Raw genomic sequence first — 15855 nt, forward strand, 5'->3', positions numbered from 1 at the left:
TTTAGGAAAAGTTCTTTTTTTTAAAAAAAAAATAGAGAGAAACATGTAAAAACCTATTTTAAAAATAATATAATATTATAGATTTGTCCCTTAACTTTAATTTGAAATGCCAAATGATGACTTAATTATGGTAAAAAATATGTCTTTAGATAAAAATAAAATTAACAAATAACGACTCCTATAAAACGATTTCACTTATCAAAAATGTTTTTCTTGGCAACCTCCAAAAATCCGCAAAATATATCTCTCTTCATTGAAAAGTGAATCGTTTTTTCATTATCTGAGTAAAATGTTTGCTAAGTAATGCGACATATTACCTGATCTTCGTCTATTGTTTTACGTTATTTTATAAAAGGGAAAATTCGGTAACACCGTTCACTAAGTAATCACCAGCTTCCAGTTGACATCCGTACGTTTTGAACGTGGAGGAATGGGAATGAGAGGTTTCCATAGTACATAGCTTGCCTAATAAAATTTCTTTGGGTCCTGTAGCAGGTGCCAGTGTGCTACAGGTTTGTTAGCGGTGCGAACTTCCCGCCAATGACCAAGTTCTTTGCCTGTGGCATGCGCGCCAATCGGTACGCAGCCGATTACCTCGTTTTCATGCATGACCGACAGAAGTAGGTCAACTGAGTTCAAAGCGTCCATTGCTATGTCAAACGAGACAGCCTCGTTAAACACAGGATTAAGTGTTCCCTTTCTGACAGAAGTTTTCTTCTTTTTAACGCGTTTTCCTGCCGCGAGTAGGTAGACTTTAACATAAGGATCTACGAATAAAAAAGTAAAGAATAGCAATTAATAACTTGTGCGTAAAAAACCAAATTGATTGCAAGGCTGGTACAACGGCCGGAGGGCAAGATTTATTGGCCAATATTTCAGTACTATAATGATATAGTACTGGCCCTGAAGAAGACTAGCTCTGCTAGTTGAAATATTGGCCAATAAATCTTGCCCTCCGGCCGTTGTACCAGCCTTGCAATCAATTTGGTTTTATAAGCATTTAGAGTGACGTCTGGTACGAGCATTTCTTGAACAAGAGATCCGGCAGCAGCAAGCCAAGCAGTTTTTTCTTCGTTGCGTGGTCCCCTGCATCCAAACTGTTTTTGTGCGTACATATTAGAGCGAGCTGTGACCCTTCTTCCTCAAAGATTAACTTTGAGTTGAAAAATGAGATCGTAACTTTTTACTCTTTTACTCTGGGGAGAAAATAAATTGAAAACATCGACCAAGTATTCTTTTCATGTGGTACTGTTTTCTACGCTGCATAAGGTGGTTATAATCTGTGTATGAAATCTAGAGTGTTACCATTCAGATGATAACTGCATGTCAATTATTGCTTTTTTTCAATTTATCCCCAGCAATGACATTTTAGAAATTTTGTATTTCGGCACTTTAAGGAGGTATAGGGTTGCAACGAAGAAAACGGCGTGTTTAATTGTTGTTTGAAGCGTTTTGTTCAGTTCCAAAATATTCGATTCTTTTTGAAAATACATGTTTATCTAGCTAAAACGTAATACGAATTAAACTTATTTGGTGAAAAACAGTAGACTTTTTTTTCGCTTCTCGCCCCGCCCCGCCTCCTCCCCCCCGCGCGTATTTTTTTTTCGGTTCAAGCTCGACGGACTCTTCGAAAAAAAATTTTTGCTTCAACCTCGACGGACTCTGCGAAAAAATAGGGACTGCTCGTAGTCTAGAAAAACAGCTAATCATTTGCATTTGCTAGAAAGACGATTTCTAAAACTTTAAACTAAAGGTTTCAGTTTTTTTGCAATTCTAGTTTTTATTGAACTTTTGCGTGCGACATATCACTTGACTTATATCACCAACCTGTTCCCTTGATATTGACTGCTGGTAGATTGCGGGCCTTGATGACGACAACAGTTAGTCTCTCCGCAGACTTGAGGTAACCAAGCGAGACCATCAATTCGCCTAAAGCAACTTGTTTCTAAAGGAAAATAAAGATAAAACCAATTCAAATGCGGACTATTGTGCAGGTTTTATCTGCTCTAAAAAAGCAATAGGTTGCAGTAAGGTTGACGCTTCTAACAAAGAGATCATAAGTTTTATGACTGCGATTGGTTGAGAGGACCGTCGTCTGAAGAACAAAAAGGATCTTTTTATATAAGACGGCTACTAGTACCATGTGCCTACCTTCAGACTCGGTCTGATGTCAGTTCGAAACACATTGTCCTGAGATAGTGATAAATCCGCTAACGGCAGAACCACTTGTCCAATTACATCGTGACGTGAAGAAGAGTCAAATGACAGGAACGTTAGCCATAAGGTTTGCAGTTGGAGTTCCTTGTAAGATAACTAAGCAATAACAAAAAAGCATTGTAAGCAAAGTTTAGTTTAAAGGTCTGGTATTAAAATGCCGTGAACTTTCTCTAAATTTTTTGAAATTTAAATTTGTTTATTGATTGTTATGTATTTTGCTCTCATTGAATGACATGTCTGTAAACTGGCTTAACATAACGTGCATCTCGCTACTTCATGAACTATGAAGTACATGAAGTACTTTTAGTACTATGTCCCGAAATTAATTTATATTTTCTTATCTCTAACGTGGAAGTCACCAGTTGTAGTTCTGCATAGAATTTGATTGGCTACAGGTCACGTGGATGCTAGCTAGTTTCTTATTGGTCCACAACTGCAAGACCTACGCACAAATGAAAACAGCGAACACGACCCAAGGGTCTTCCTGGCTTCCAAAACCAAGACGGCGGTTGTATGTCCGAAAACAAATTGGAAACGAGGTTGCAAAACAAGGACTTTTACAAACGAAGGTGAATATCATTCGACCACGTAGGCACGCAATCCGTGCAGAGAGCGACACATTTTATTAATTCCTTTACCTCAAATTCGAAAGTCTCGTCGAAGCGAGGATTGGTAGTTTTCTTGTGCACCGTAGACTGCAGCTGATGCCGGTAATCAGGCAGTAGTTGTACTATGACGTAAGGGTTGCAAGGCTTGCTCCATTCCTTTTCAAGGGGTGACAGATTGAGCGCCTTGACGAGCCGTACAGTGAGCACTGAACGGTGCTGATCGTACTTGACTATAAAATGAGCCTGTCCAAGATTGTAAGGAGAAGAACGGCCATCTGCGATACCGAAAGTGAGACCGTTTTCGTCCTCCTGTGCAATAAAGAGTAAAAACAACACTATGTCAGGTGAACGTCTCAAGTCTCTTGCTTGCACGTGATGGGTATAGCCTTCCCCCGCCCCAACTAACTGCCCCTGGGTCTCCGAGGATGGGATAATGGTGGAGAGTCTCTACCTTCTGCCTGATCAAATATCGGCAATCTGTCAGTTTTCCTAATAGCACGTTCTCAAAATTGTCGCTACAGTGGAACACGCACTGCCTGGGGCGACTTAAAATGCATGTTAAGTTAGACAAAGATAAAGATTTTCTTTTTATCTCCCTCCCCCATGGGGTAATCCGGTATGCATTATTGTTTGTGATTATCTTTCGCTCGCTCTGTGATCTAGAGAGGTTGTAAACAGTTTTATTGCGTAACTCTACGCAAACTTGCTTTTAAAGAGCATTTTCTCTTGGCCAGAAATGAATTTAAAACCACGAGGGAAATTAATTTGCGTGAGCCGGCTGCACGTAGGCTAGGAGGAAATGTACTCTAGAAACAATTATTTTAACGAAAAACAACAAATCAAATGACAAGGAATAAATCGTTATTATATTTCTGTTCGACGCACCTCAGCAACCGTTGTATAAAGACTCGGATCCAGGCTTCCCAGATCATCAAAGAATGATGGAGTGCTGGGTGACCTGGGAGACAGTGGAGTGGTAGGACTCAGGGGTACTGATGGAAAGTCCGTGACGGAGCGTCTGACGAGAAGAGGCTGGACATGAACTTCATGAACCTCACCAACTGGAACAGAAAGCAAGACGCAACAATCTATCAATTTATACATTATAGGTTCAATACCGGGGCATACGGACTGCATTAGTATTCGCGGTATTTCACTGTAGAGCTCTACACAAGAATATCTCGAAGGTCCGTTGATGGTGTTCAAAGCGCTCTTGAATGAACGTCTCTGTAACCTGTGTGCAACAGTGCAAGCTCTCTTAGGGGGCTTATGAGAGCTTGCTCGCAGACTAATGTTTTGTAAATCAGTTCCCGACCTTACATGAGAGGTAACCAAACTAGTCTTTAAGAATGACTGTGTAATAGAGCGAGCTTAACTGTTCTACTACATGCCATTAATTCAGAGTTGTCTTTTACTAATTACAAACAGCAAAAAAAAAACTTTAGTTGAGGACGAAAGATCTTTGTAGAGGTCAATCCTTAATCCTGAATGATCGTTTATCAGCTTTTGCAAAACCTGAAGTTCGGAAAACTATCACCGCTTGCGATCAGCTATGGTACAAGAAAGTAAAGCCTTGTTAGCCTTGACGCACATACCGCTATGCGCTTAAACACTGGTTTCTGTAGCATGGAGCGGCTAAGAGTTTTGCTACTTCCCCTAGATGGATGCAAGTCCATCACAGGCCTATCAGATATATGGGGAAATTTAAGTTTGTTGTTTTTTGTTTGTTTTTGTCACTTACCAGAGTAAGGAGGTTCGGTTGGCGGTTTAACCGAAGCTTCAAGTCGCTTGGGACTCGGTGGAGTATCCGTGGCCGAAGTTGGTCCGTCCACGTCCGAAGGCGTTCCGATGATGAAACCGTAGTTATGAGGCAATTTCCGATTGTCCCGTCGGATGACGTAAGCTCTGTACGACAACACACCGACGTATACGAGTGTCACGAGCAGCAACAGACCAATCAGAATGTACGCTACGATCCATGCTGCTATAGACATCGTTAGCGATTTCTTTTGCCAAACGTTTTTTCTTTTCTTTGTAATATCTGTAGAAAGAAATAGTAAGAACGGCAATGAAACTTATGCTGACAGGCCCGCAATGCGTGCATCCGCACCCGTCCCACCCCCTCCCCCGAGAGCTGAAGAAGTCGGCCTTGCAAGTGACGATATTATTCTGTCATCTTTATTCTCTAAAATACATGTCAAAAGAGGTTTATGTTTTTCAAACATCCAATTGAAATTTGATTGAATGTTATGTTTTTACATAAGCTTTTGGCTGCCTGGTTTGATGTCAAACTGCCTTCGCCATTTTCCCCAGAACCTCCTTCCTCCTTACAAGCTCGCACGTGCGTACGTACCGCCCTCAAGCCCCCCCCCCCCCTCCCCCATTAAAAATCCTCGCTACTGGCCTGTTCTGTACATTTTAAATTTCTATAAAAGATACTCAAATGGGAATTTTGATCAATCTTAAAACAATAAATTCTTACAAAGCCCAGAAAAAAGAAGAATAAAGAAAACCTCTGAGACCATGGTACTGAGCGGTGGCGAGAATATCTTTATATTTATTTCATTTCTATGATAATATGTATACACCTCTTATACAAATAAAAAGCAATGAATAAACAACTGGGCCGAGCCAATTATTTTTGTTTTTATTAAAAAAAGTCGAACCTCCTTTAACGACAACCTTCGACTGTGCTTAGGTCTTTACAACTGTACTTTTATGGAAATCCCCAAAGTGGCTTGTTGTGGTGGCAAGGTTGCCTGTATCTTCACCATAAAAGGGCCAATAAACGGGGCATGGCCAACCGTCGCATATTTCAAGACGCTAAAGAATTTTTTTTTAAAGCGTGAACGTTTTGTATTCAGTTTTGTCGTCGCCTTTAAATTCCAAAAAAACTTTCGGAGAGCTAAAAAGAGGTCACTGAAGGTTAAGATGGTCGATTTACACGTAACGATTTGTGGGCGGATCAAACATAATCCGGTATTAAGACCAGGGGTATGATGGATTGTAATATGATTTCACATAAAATCGAACAGATTTTTGACATAAAAAAATATTTTTTTCCCAATGAGGTAACAAATCGGTTGACAAATCATACAGCGTATTTTGGACTCAAGTATTAAGTGGCTCGAACTCTTGTATGGGCCAACAGATTGTGCCATGCCGCCGCGCCGAAAACGGAAGGACGAGTTTTTATGAATATTTCAAATATGGGGTTGGACAAATGAAAATATGGAAAGAACTTGTGGGACGATAAGCTGTACCTAAGCTGTTAACTGTCTGTAATGGTGGAATAACTGTTACTACGATAATAATTTCTCTTAACTAGAAGAACAATCAGCCGAGAATTCGAATGAAAAATCAAATAAATGAGAATTTAGTTAATTTATAGTTAATTACTTAATTACCCCTTCCAATGTTGTGTTTAAAGAGCCAGAAGTTCGTTGACTGTCTCTAAGAGGTCTAGACTATATTAATGAACGCAACCGTCGTCTTAGTACAATCTACTACATACCAAATGCAAAAAAAAAAATTCAAAATTCTCTTCCCTTTGATTTAAATTTTCTGGTATTAATTTTTAAACCCGTTATTACAATGTGCAAACGCATTTATTTCTAAGTTAAAGCTTCGGATAAAGCTTTAGAATAACGAACTCTGAAAAAAAGAAATTTTCCAGTTAATCGTTTCTAACGTTCGCTCTAAATATGAACCAACACAGATTTTAGCAACAACTTATACCTCGTGGTAATGTCAAATTAAATGATAATGCGCTAACTTAATATAACATTCGTTATCAGAAATGAAACATTTAAATTTCGATACACAAGTACATAAACAACAACAGAAAAATTCATACGCAAAATTAAACTTACCTAGAGAGCGAAACGCAACCCTTTCCAATCCACCATAGCTGTCATCTTTAAGTATAAAATGCGACTGTTATCTTAATTTATTCCTCTGCAAGATCGCTGTTTTGGCCAACGGTCGCTGAAACAGCAAGCGTACCGATCGAACAAAGTTCCCTAACCGTCAACCCATCGTAGCGGTCAAATTTTTCTGTAGGTTTTGCTTTAGGCTTGTTGGAGAAAAATAACTGGATGACTTCCGCTTCAAAATCCTATAATGTTAAACAGAATGAGCCTAGGTAAATAAATGCGGTAACGACTGTTCACCGAGACGCGATATTCAAATTTAGAGCGCGTTGTTTCGGATAGAGACAAACATAAAATACGACTTGACCTTTTTCGACCCACAGGGCGTATCGAATGCAAACGTCACGAATTTAACAGGATTGCCAGTTTCCGATGACAACAAGATACCAAAAATATTGCAGGGGAAAAATAAAAATTTAGTGCATTTTTGGTCCCTTGCGAAGCGAAATTCGGTTAAGTTTGCGAAGTTTGTTGGCTTTTTAATAGTTGTTTTAGCTTGATATTGGCGTGTGGAGAGGTTTCCGCGTCATTGAACACACATTTAACGGAAATTTTGTTTATCACTCAATGCTAACATTTTCTGAGCTTTTTGTTAATGTTTAGTGAACTGTGACTTAAAACAAATTCATATATAGTGACGCTCCTTAGCACAAGCCAAGCGGCGCACGGTTGCTAAGGGAAACTTGGATAAATGTCGACAGTGGAAAATACGCTAAAATGATCTATCTACTTGGTAAATGCAAAATGGCAAGATTGAACTGAAAATTATTAAAAGTAGACGCGTCCACTGCTAAAAGTACAGTATTTATGGGTGTAAATTGAATCATTTAGGCGCGCTGCGGTATTCTCGGCAAGAAAGTTCAAACTCTTGAAGGTCTTGAAGGGGCAAAATTGATAATATGGGGCAAGAACCAAGCTTTAATGCACGTTGACGGATATTGTTCGTTTTGCCGTCTACAGTCAATAACATCGAATGTAATTTGCACGAGTGCCTTTCAAAGACTGTCTGACAAAGTCCAAGAGAATGAAAATTCGGAAAATTCTTTCCTTTTTTCAGATTACGTACAGCAGTGTGTGTGTGTTGCCCTTTTTTCGCCTGTTTCTCTACTCTGCAAGCAACAAAAGTGCTTTGGCAAAATTTTGAAAATTCAATTTTTGTGTATACACTGTCAAAATGAAATTTGGAATAATGAACTTTATAAAGCAATAGCAGGGGTGTGATTGTCGACCAAACTACTGTTATCAGCACTAAAATGAAAAAATAATAACAACTTACAATATACCAAAATCGTGAAATCACGAAAACTCAAGGTTTTTTTTTTCGTTTATTTCAAAATATCAATACAGTTAAGTCTTAAATGGCTACAAAATTAAATTACATAATTTGTTTATACAATTATCGTATATATATAAATACTTTTTCAAATTTCATACTTGTATGTCACGCTTATAAAAACTGTATGAAAAATCGAGAAAACACTCTTTGCAACTAAAGCTTCTTGTAAAAATTACACTCTTTCTTAAAATATTCTGGCTTAAAAAAATGCTGACTGGGAGTCAGTAAAAATGCCAAGGATGTCCTTTTGCACAGACGGGTTTTTTTTGGCTCGTTCGTCACGCAATCGCTAGGAAAAAAGATTGCGTGACACGTCACACTGGAGAGTTGGCCTTCAATGGCTCTACGATGACATAAGTTCATTGTTTGTGGACGAAATCCCAATTCATTGGTGGCTGTCAGTGGTTTTACTCTGTCCAGATCTTTATTGTTACAATTCTGTTTGATCTCACACGTCTTTTCAGAATGTACAGTTCTGTGTGATTCCAATCTCTCTGGGTGTTCTGGACATTGTAAAGGCTGGGGCACAGCGCTTGCTGCTTGAACGATACACTCGTGGATTGTATGACCCAGGGCCTGGGACAGGCTCTGAAAATGTGAAAATTATCATCAGTTGACCAGCCAATCAGTAGTTAAGACGGAATCCACTAGGAAGTCGAGTAATATTTATTAAAGTTGGACAATTGGACATTTCCTACCTTTAATAAAAGGTAAAGATGTAAGTAATTATCCGTGATAACACCAACAACAATTTCTTATCTAAGTTATCAGACTCTGAGAAAATGAATTTTAAAGTTCACAAGGTATAGGCAAAATCTCGCGTGTAGCCATTTTGGAAATTCGTCGATTTAGTGGAATTCAGCGGAACTTCGAAATTTGTTTTCGATGTTTGGTGTTGTTAGAAAAGATTTCTTTTGATAAGATATTTGAAGCAGTAACAAAAAAGTTTGCAATCAGGTGTAAATAGTTTTGGTACATAATTTTGTCCAATAACTACTCGAAGTCCTTGCGGATTTCCTCTTAATCAATTATTTAATATGTAATGTGTACTTGTTATACGAAGAAAGTCAGTCAGTGAGTGAGTGAGTGAGTGAGTGAGTCAGTCAGTCAGTCGGTAATTCAGTCAGTCAGTCAGACAGTCAGTAATTCACTCAGTGAGTCAGCAAGTCAGTCAGTCAGACAGACAGTCAGTTATTCAGTCAGTCATTAATTCACTCAGTTAGTTAGTCTGAGCGAGTCAGACAGTGAGTCTGTCATCCAGTGAGTCAGTCCTTCAGCCAGTCAATCAATCAATAAATAATTTAATCAATCAATCAATCAATCAATCAACTAATTAAACAGGGCATTATGTATCAATATACGCATCCTCTCCTGTTAGACATGAAGTTTACAAGAAACAGTTGAAAGTAAAGACTGACCTCTTGCCATCCAAAACACAGCTCCACCCCGCCTGCCTTGTTGAATTGTATATGATGGTGCTGCGTTCATGGCCTGTTCCTTTCCTTTGTTGTAATTGTACTGGTTTGGAGCTGGTTCATCTTCTGCACCTGTTAATGTATTACTATATGTTATAATCTTGATCCCAAGCCACAGTCACTATACCTCTCCACACTAAGTGCTAATTATAGAATATACAGATTTTTTTTAAGAATTTTGTCCTATATATATATATTAGGCAATATTCTTTCTGAAAAGATCAATATGAACTTGCTGGATGATAGCAAATGTTTTTCTAGTCATGTGGAAATTCATTATTCCAGGGTTCATTATGTAATTTATCAAACACAAGAGGCAGTGTTTTATTAGGACATCCAAACACTGAGACGAGAGTTGAAAATACATGTATGAAGCGCAGCAGAGTATTTTTTTGACGAAATATGAGGTGTTTGGATAGCCGATGAAAAACTGCATTGAGTGTTTGATACATCTTCTCAATCGAAAAAAACAAAACAAAAAAACTTAGGAGTAAATGGAGAAATAAAATCATAAAAATCGATGCTAATTAAGACCGGGTATTCAAACCTTCTTCATGGTTGTGATTTTCCTTGTTTTAACTTGATGATTTATTAATGAGTTTGAAAAGCTGTAAAAAAGACTTGTCAGTCAGTCAGACTGATATTTACATGCAGCATTTTTGAAAATTTTGTGAATGATGTAATTTGGGTGCAGCCTGACAATATACTGTGTGGGAGGCGCGGTGGCCTAATGGTTAGTGCGCTCTACTCCGAGTCGAACAGCCCAGGTTTGGGTCCTGGCCGGGGCGCTGCGTTGTGTTCTTGGGCAAGACACTTTACTCCACCCAGGTGTATAAATGGGTACCGGCGAATTAACTGCTGGGGGGTAATCCCTGCGATGGACTGGCATCCCATCCAGGGGGGAGTAGCAATACTCTCAGTCGCTTAATGCTACTGAAACCGGGATAAGCTCCGGCTGTATGGGCCACTTGGCTCGGACACAGATCTAGACTAGACTACATGTAGACTGACAATATACTACATGAGTACACGAATAGGAATTACACTTGTGACCACTCATTGTAACTGACTCATAAACTGAGATGAGTGCAAGTTGTGGTTTTTTATTTTTCATTTCACACAAGTGATCTTACCTTTCTTGGATATGCAGAATTTTCCTCTCTTGCCGAATGTGTGTGAAGGGGACTGTGGCAAAGTAAACTGTGGAGTACCAACAGTAGGTCCTGAGGTGTAGTGTGCAGGAGAGGGCCATGTATACTGCAAAGAGTGCAAAATAAAATTACTTTTCTGAATACTGCAGTGGAAGTCGAACCTTCAAGGGGAATAAGGTTCGAGAAATCAGCGGTAAAGTAGCAGTGCTCAACTGATTAAAAAAAATCCAAGGGATAAACAATTTCTAGTTCGAGTTATCCGGAGGATTGAGAAATCGGGATTCAATAATTTGTCACGTGCAAAATACAGTTTAAGATGATAAATAAGTACATGTAATGTAAGGATAATAAATGTTTAGATTTGTCATTCTTGATTTTTATCTGTCAACTTGTTTGCTATTGACAAACAAAACAGTCAATGTATGTTAACAAATAAGCCCAGGTCTTTTCTAAGAAGCAGGGTTTTTAGCCATGATTTGAATAGTGGGCAATTCCAAAAATTTCTATGAGGCTTCGCCTCCACCCTCCCCCAAGGAGAGTATGAAGACAAAATTTAACCATGTAGGATGTATTTGCAGTTTGGAGTGTGAATTTAAGTGAAGATTTCCAAATTTGCTAAAAAATAACTTCCAATACAGTTATAATTTGCCCAGGGGGGTACTCCGGGATTAAAGTGACGGGGATGATCGAATGGAGGCAAAACTCGGGACCCAAAAAAATCCCTAAGTCTCCCGACATTACTCAAAAAAATCCCTGGACCAAACAAAACGCCCAAAAATATCCCTAGTCAAATTACCCCTAAATTGCCAAGGCCGCGCCAAGGCACTTTAGTTTGATTTTAATACCCAAAAAAATCCCCTATTTAAATCAAAGCACCCAAAAAAATACCTGCCAAATTCTCCTACCCAAAAAAATCCCGGAATCGAAAATTTCGACCCCAAAAAAGTACTTCGCACATCCCCGTCACTTGGATCCCGGAGTATCCCCCCTGGGATAATTTGTCATATTTTAATTTTCTCTACAAAGTGGACATCCACATGTACAGGACACCTGGATATTCAGAAGACCACTTTCATTGTGTTCTATCTTACCCTGCTGTCAAAGTTTGCCCTGAATGTCCAGATATCTGGGCTGGCAATCCATTGTTTGGTCCATGCTACTCTGTCACCCCCTCTATCTGAAAGAAAACACAAATCAAAAACAAAATATAAAACAATTACATAATTCAGACAATAGCTGACTTTTTAAAGGGGCGATGTCATGCAATTTTAGGCAATTTTGACCGAATGGTCACAATTACAGCTTAAAACTGTAGAAGAACTCAAAAGAAACACAGAAAGGCCAAAAAGGCATGGATGGGAAAAATTCGAGACGATTAAAACAGATTACGTCCGGGTATGTAAACTTGAAAAAAGTCAGGCAGACTTTTTGCAAGTTTACATAACCTCAATTTGAATGAATCATCCATGTTTGTTTTCTGGCCATGATTTTGCCAATAAAAGACTTTTGCTCTGCCAGTTTGAAGTTTAGAGCTCTTAATTAAAGAAAATAAATAGAATTACCTAAAATACCTGGCCTAGCCCTTTCAATGTAGTCGTTTTGAGTTGTTTGGGGGCTCACAAGTTTGTACTCAAAAAAAAAAAAAACTACAAAAAGTTATCTTACAAGAAATGGATAAATAGCCACCTTTTTCTGGTTGTGTCTTGGGTCTCATTGTATAACGTGGTGATGATGTTTCCCATGGCAGACTTGTAGGGGGGTCATACGTTGTAGGTTTAGGACCTGTCAAATCTAGCTGCATAGGAGGACGGGATTGCAAACATTCCTCTAGACCTGATGTGAAGGCAATGTAATGTTCAGTTAAAATATAATATTATCTGCATTTTACCAAGCAGAAAATGGTATCCTCCTTATAATTAAGTCGAAGACCATACTACTTCATGGATTACTCAATGCCTAATAATTTATATGCATGGTACAAAAGTCGATTCAAAGGCTTTCAAGTTACATATATGAAAAACTCTGTGGGACAACTTTTCAACTAAATAATAAATGTGGTATAATATAGTTAAAAAAGAGCAAATTAAACTACAAATCAAGACAAATAATAATAATATGCTACCTTATATTAGAACTATGTAAACTTAAACCTGCTTAAACTCCTCAAAAGTATTCCAAGAATGTTTTTCAACATAACTGTATTCCAACTTACTTGCAAAATTTTCATCCTCCTTTTCCTCGAAGAATACACTTGGGGCATTCTTGGACTGATCTCTCCTGCAAATTACAAATTTAAATTAACAAGTTTTTATACAATAACAAATCAGGCAACATCCAACTTTGAAAAAAATGACATGTGATACGGCTGTAAATAAGTTAATAGCTACTACCTATTATGCATAGCTAGAACGCGATTTTACTTTTAGCTACAAACTAACGGTAAACTAGAACAACAACTGGAAACTCACCTTCCCACCAAGCTAACTGTGGCTAATTTGGCAGGAATTCTAGATCGATATGTCCTGGAGATCGTGCCAATCTGTGGAGGAATGGATGGCAACGCTGGAACGTGCGACTTTGCGGAGTGGCGCGAATGTGTACGTTAGTTTGCCAGCCGGCTTTGCGGCATTTGGCAAAGAGTTAAAAGCAGGCATCAAGTGTTCTCTCCACTCCACATGTTAAGAGTCTCGCTGTAGAAATGACCAACAAGTTGTCGTCCCCGCGCAAAAAGAACAACAGTCCGTCTTCACAATCAACACGGCGCTGTGACGGTCTCCAAGCAAAGTCACGTGACAAGGGCGCACGTAACTTCAGGAATGGACACGAATGGATGGGACTGGTGTCTGACGAACGGGCAAATGGAAGAAACAAAATGGCTTTCGTCTTTCAGCAAGTAGAGCCATTTTACCGAGTTTCGTTGTAACGTTTAGAAAAAAACTTGCGTATTGAATTTGAGATTAAAATTAGAAAGAAAGCGTAGGACACATTCGAGAAGCGGTGGGTTTACAAATCTTTCAGTACACGCCCAATATCAGAGCGTGGCTCGCCAAAACGCCTATTACAAATACCGAAGGTGTTGGCATAATTCCCTTGTAATTATGGTGATTTTGGAATCGTGGAAAGCTCCACTAAAATGTCCAAGGTTTGATTAAGAAAAATTGTATCGAAGATACAGGATACAATGTCCCGCAACTGCTTTTTTTAAGCGTCTAGGACATTTAAAAATGTCCAACTGAAATTATAATACACATGACTGATTACACGTCTTATCAACCGTGTCTTTTGACGCCAAGGTTTCATCTAAGTTTATTTGTCGGTATTCGAAGAAAAAAACATTCAGACAATAGGTTGTGTTGTTTATTGCAGAAAAGCCATACTTTCTCTATATTTATTTGTGTATATTTTAAAACCACAGAGCTGAAATCGGCTGCAACCCATCGGATGTCATTGCTTTCAAACTAGGGCTAATATTTATTAAAATCACTGTTGAGCTAACGGTGTAGAACGCGAATAGAATGCAAATTCTATTAAAGGCGCAAACATCAATTAAACAACTGATACTTTTCGTAGCTCACACGCACTTAGATTTGTTTAGTTTTCACTCTATATTTTCTTGTTTGTGGTTATTCTGTTTGTGCTAAATACTAATGTCTGCTTTAGCTGATTGCGAAAGCAATCCACTGCTACACGACTTCGTTTTAGTTGAAAGAGCAAAGAATTTCACGCTTCTAGCACAAATATCTGTTTGGGACTTAAATTTATTAAAGCTATGACATGTTTTCTGTTAATTCTAACGGGCGATGATATGTTCCAAGAATGCTGAAATGAAATTGACGCTGCTGTCTTTAGGGATACCAGTAAAATTCACTCAACGTTATTTCACGTCCTTGAACTGATTCATGCCAGCAATTTTAGGGACGCTTTTTTACGGCTCACTTGTCATAAAAATTTAGCTTTGTTTATTTCGAATTAAGATCAGCTGTTGCCATTCCAGGCTTCATGCAATGCAGTCTCAATTTAATATTCTTAAAATTTGTCAGAAACGTCCAGAAAGTTTCAAAAATGCTACGTTAGTGCTGCAGTGTCGCTTACAACGAGAGAGTAACGTCGAGGTTTAAGCCACCCAGACTCAATTAAAAACATCTAAGGATTTCTCGAATATTATACTCTCTCTTCAGTATACTACGTGAAAATAAATAAAAGTACCCTTACCTATTTCGACGTCAAACCAACTTCTTTAAATATCAGCCAGTGATGAAAATGAGCCAAGCAAAATATTCCGCGTCCCGATCAAGATAACTGTACAGCTCTTTATAAACGCCGTTTTCTGAAGCCAAGCGTATCAATACCGTGAAAGGCACTCAAATAGATTTTGTCCGTCTTAAAATGCAAAACTCTGGCGGAAAAAACTTCTGGAGCATGAACGAATTCATTATCCCTTCAATCATATTGGCCAGCCAATGCGAAGAGTTTTTCTAGAGGGCCTATGAGCCGTGAAGTTGTTTGTCTTTACGGTATCTGCTTATAAAGAAAGAAATCTTTCACAGTTTGAAGCCGGAAAGCACTTACGTTTTTACTTCAGGTTGTTTTTGACTATTTATCAAGACAAGTGAAGCATGTAAAACTCAAAATGGTCACGATTTGTTTTATCAACCTTCCAAGACGATCAAACTTCATATGAAACTGCTATGAAGGGAGTCAAAATTATTTTAAATGACCCCGAGAACCGAGTTTTCAGTTCATAAACCAATAACAGTACATTCTTTTATACTAATTCTCTATTTCGCTTTTGTTGTGACAATTTAAATACCCCCAAACTGATACGGTTCACGAACACCAAACATCATGCAAACTTATAAGTTACGTTGATGCTGAAAAGCGAATACGGTCGAATATTTGCTAAAAATAGGTACGTGATACACCTAGGACAATATATTAATATAGATCCATGTAGTACAAGCCAGTTTAATTTAACTTGGGAAAAGAGAATTCCAAAACGAGCATTATTTGACTTTGTTGACATCTAGAATTAGCTTAGCCCCTCAAGGCATTTTTATTGCTTTATCATTGACAGTAAGTTTTCTTATATATCACAAATTGCTGGTCTTTCAAGTTCAATTCCAGTATAGCGGTTAA

At 38.4% G+C, this 15855-nt stretch overlaps 2 protein-coding genes across 3 annotated transcripts; both read right to left on the bottom strand.

The window, feature by feature from the left end:
• Positions 1–351: 351 nt before the first annotated feature.
• Positions 352–15071, bottom strand: LOC144631069 (synaptotagmin-6-like). Of its 2 annotated transcripts, none has more exons than XM_078489457.1 (8): positions 14932–15071; positions 6706–6942; positions 4567–4868; positions 3711–3886; positions 2856–3134; positions 2152–2313; positions 1828–1945; positions 352–767 (listed from the first exon to the last, which is right to left on the bottom strand). In XM_078489457.1, exons 3-8 carry the CDS (start codon positions 4817–4819, stop codon positions 466–468), a joined length of 1290 nt encoding a protein of 429 aa, XP_078345583.1. In that variant the 5' UTR covers positions 4820–4868; positions 6706–6942; positions 14932–15071; the 3' UTR covers positions 352–465. The 2 variants fall into 2 exon arrangements, with proteins under 2 accessions (XP_078345583.1, XP_078345577.1); XM_078489451.1 differs by having other exon boundaries at positions 4567–4866; positions 6698–6942.
• LOC144631279 (protein STPG3-like) lies at positions 8077–14353 on the bottom strand. The gene is given in 8 exon segments (XM_078489673.1): positions 8077–8681; positions 9512–9640; positions 10702–10825; positions 11811–11896; positions 12406–12552; positions 12932–12996; positions 13188–13304; positions 13306–14353. Coding segments are annotated over 8 exon segments (864 nt in total). The 5' UTR covers positions 13374–14353; the 3' UTR covers positions 8077–8553.
• Positions 15072–15855: the final 784 nt, after the last annotated feature.

Source organism: Oculina patagonica, chromosome 1 (genome assembly GCF_052425735.1).
Source record: "Oculina patagonica isolate OP01 chromosome 1, crgOcupat, whole genome shotgun sequence".
Classification (NCBI taxonomy): domain Eukaryota; kingdom Metazoa; phylum Cnidaria; class Anthozoa; order Scleractinia; family Oculinidae; genus Oculina; species Oculina patagonica.

What these genes read in the sequence shown, in the direction of transcription:
- LOC144631069 (XM_078489457.1), bottom strand. Translation starts at nt 4,819, where the DNA reads ATGTCTATAGCAGCATGGATCGTAGCGTACATTCTGATTGGTCTGTTG. An exon ending in TTTATACAACGGTTGCTGAG is followed by an intron (nt 3,135 to 3,710) that starts GTGCGTCGAACA and finishes TTTATTGCACAG; the next exon opens with GAGGACGAAAACGGTCTCAC. An exon ending in ACATCAGACCGAGTCTGAAG is followed by an intron (nt 1,946 to 2,151) that starts GTAGGCACATGG and finishes ATTTTCCTTTAG; the next exon opens with AAACAAGTTGCTTTAGGCGA.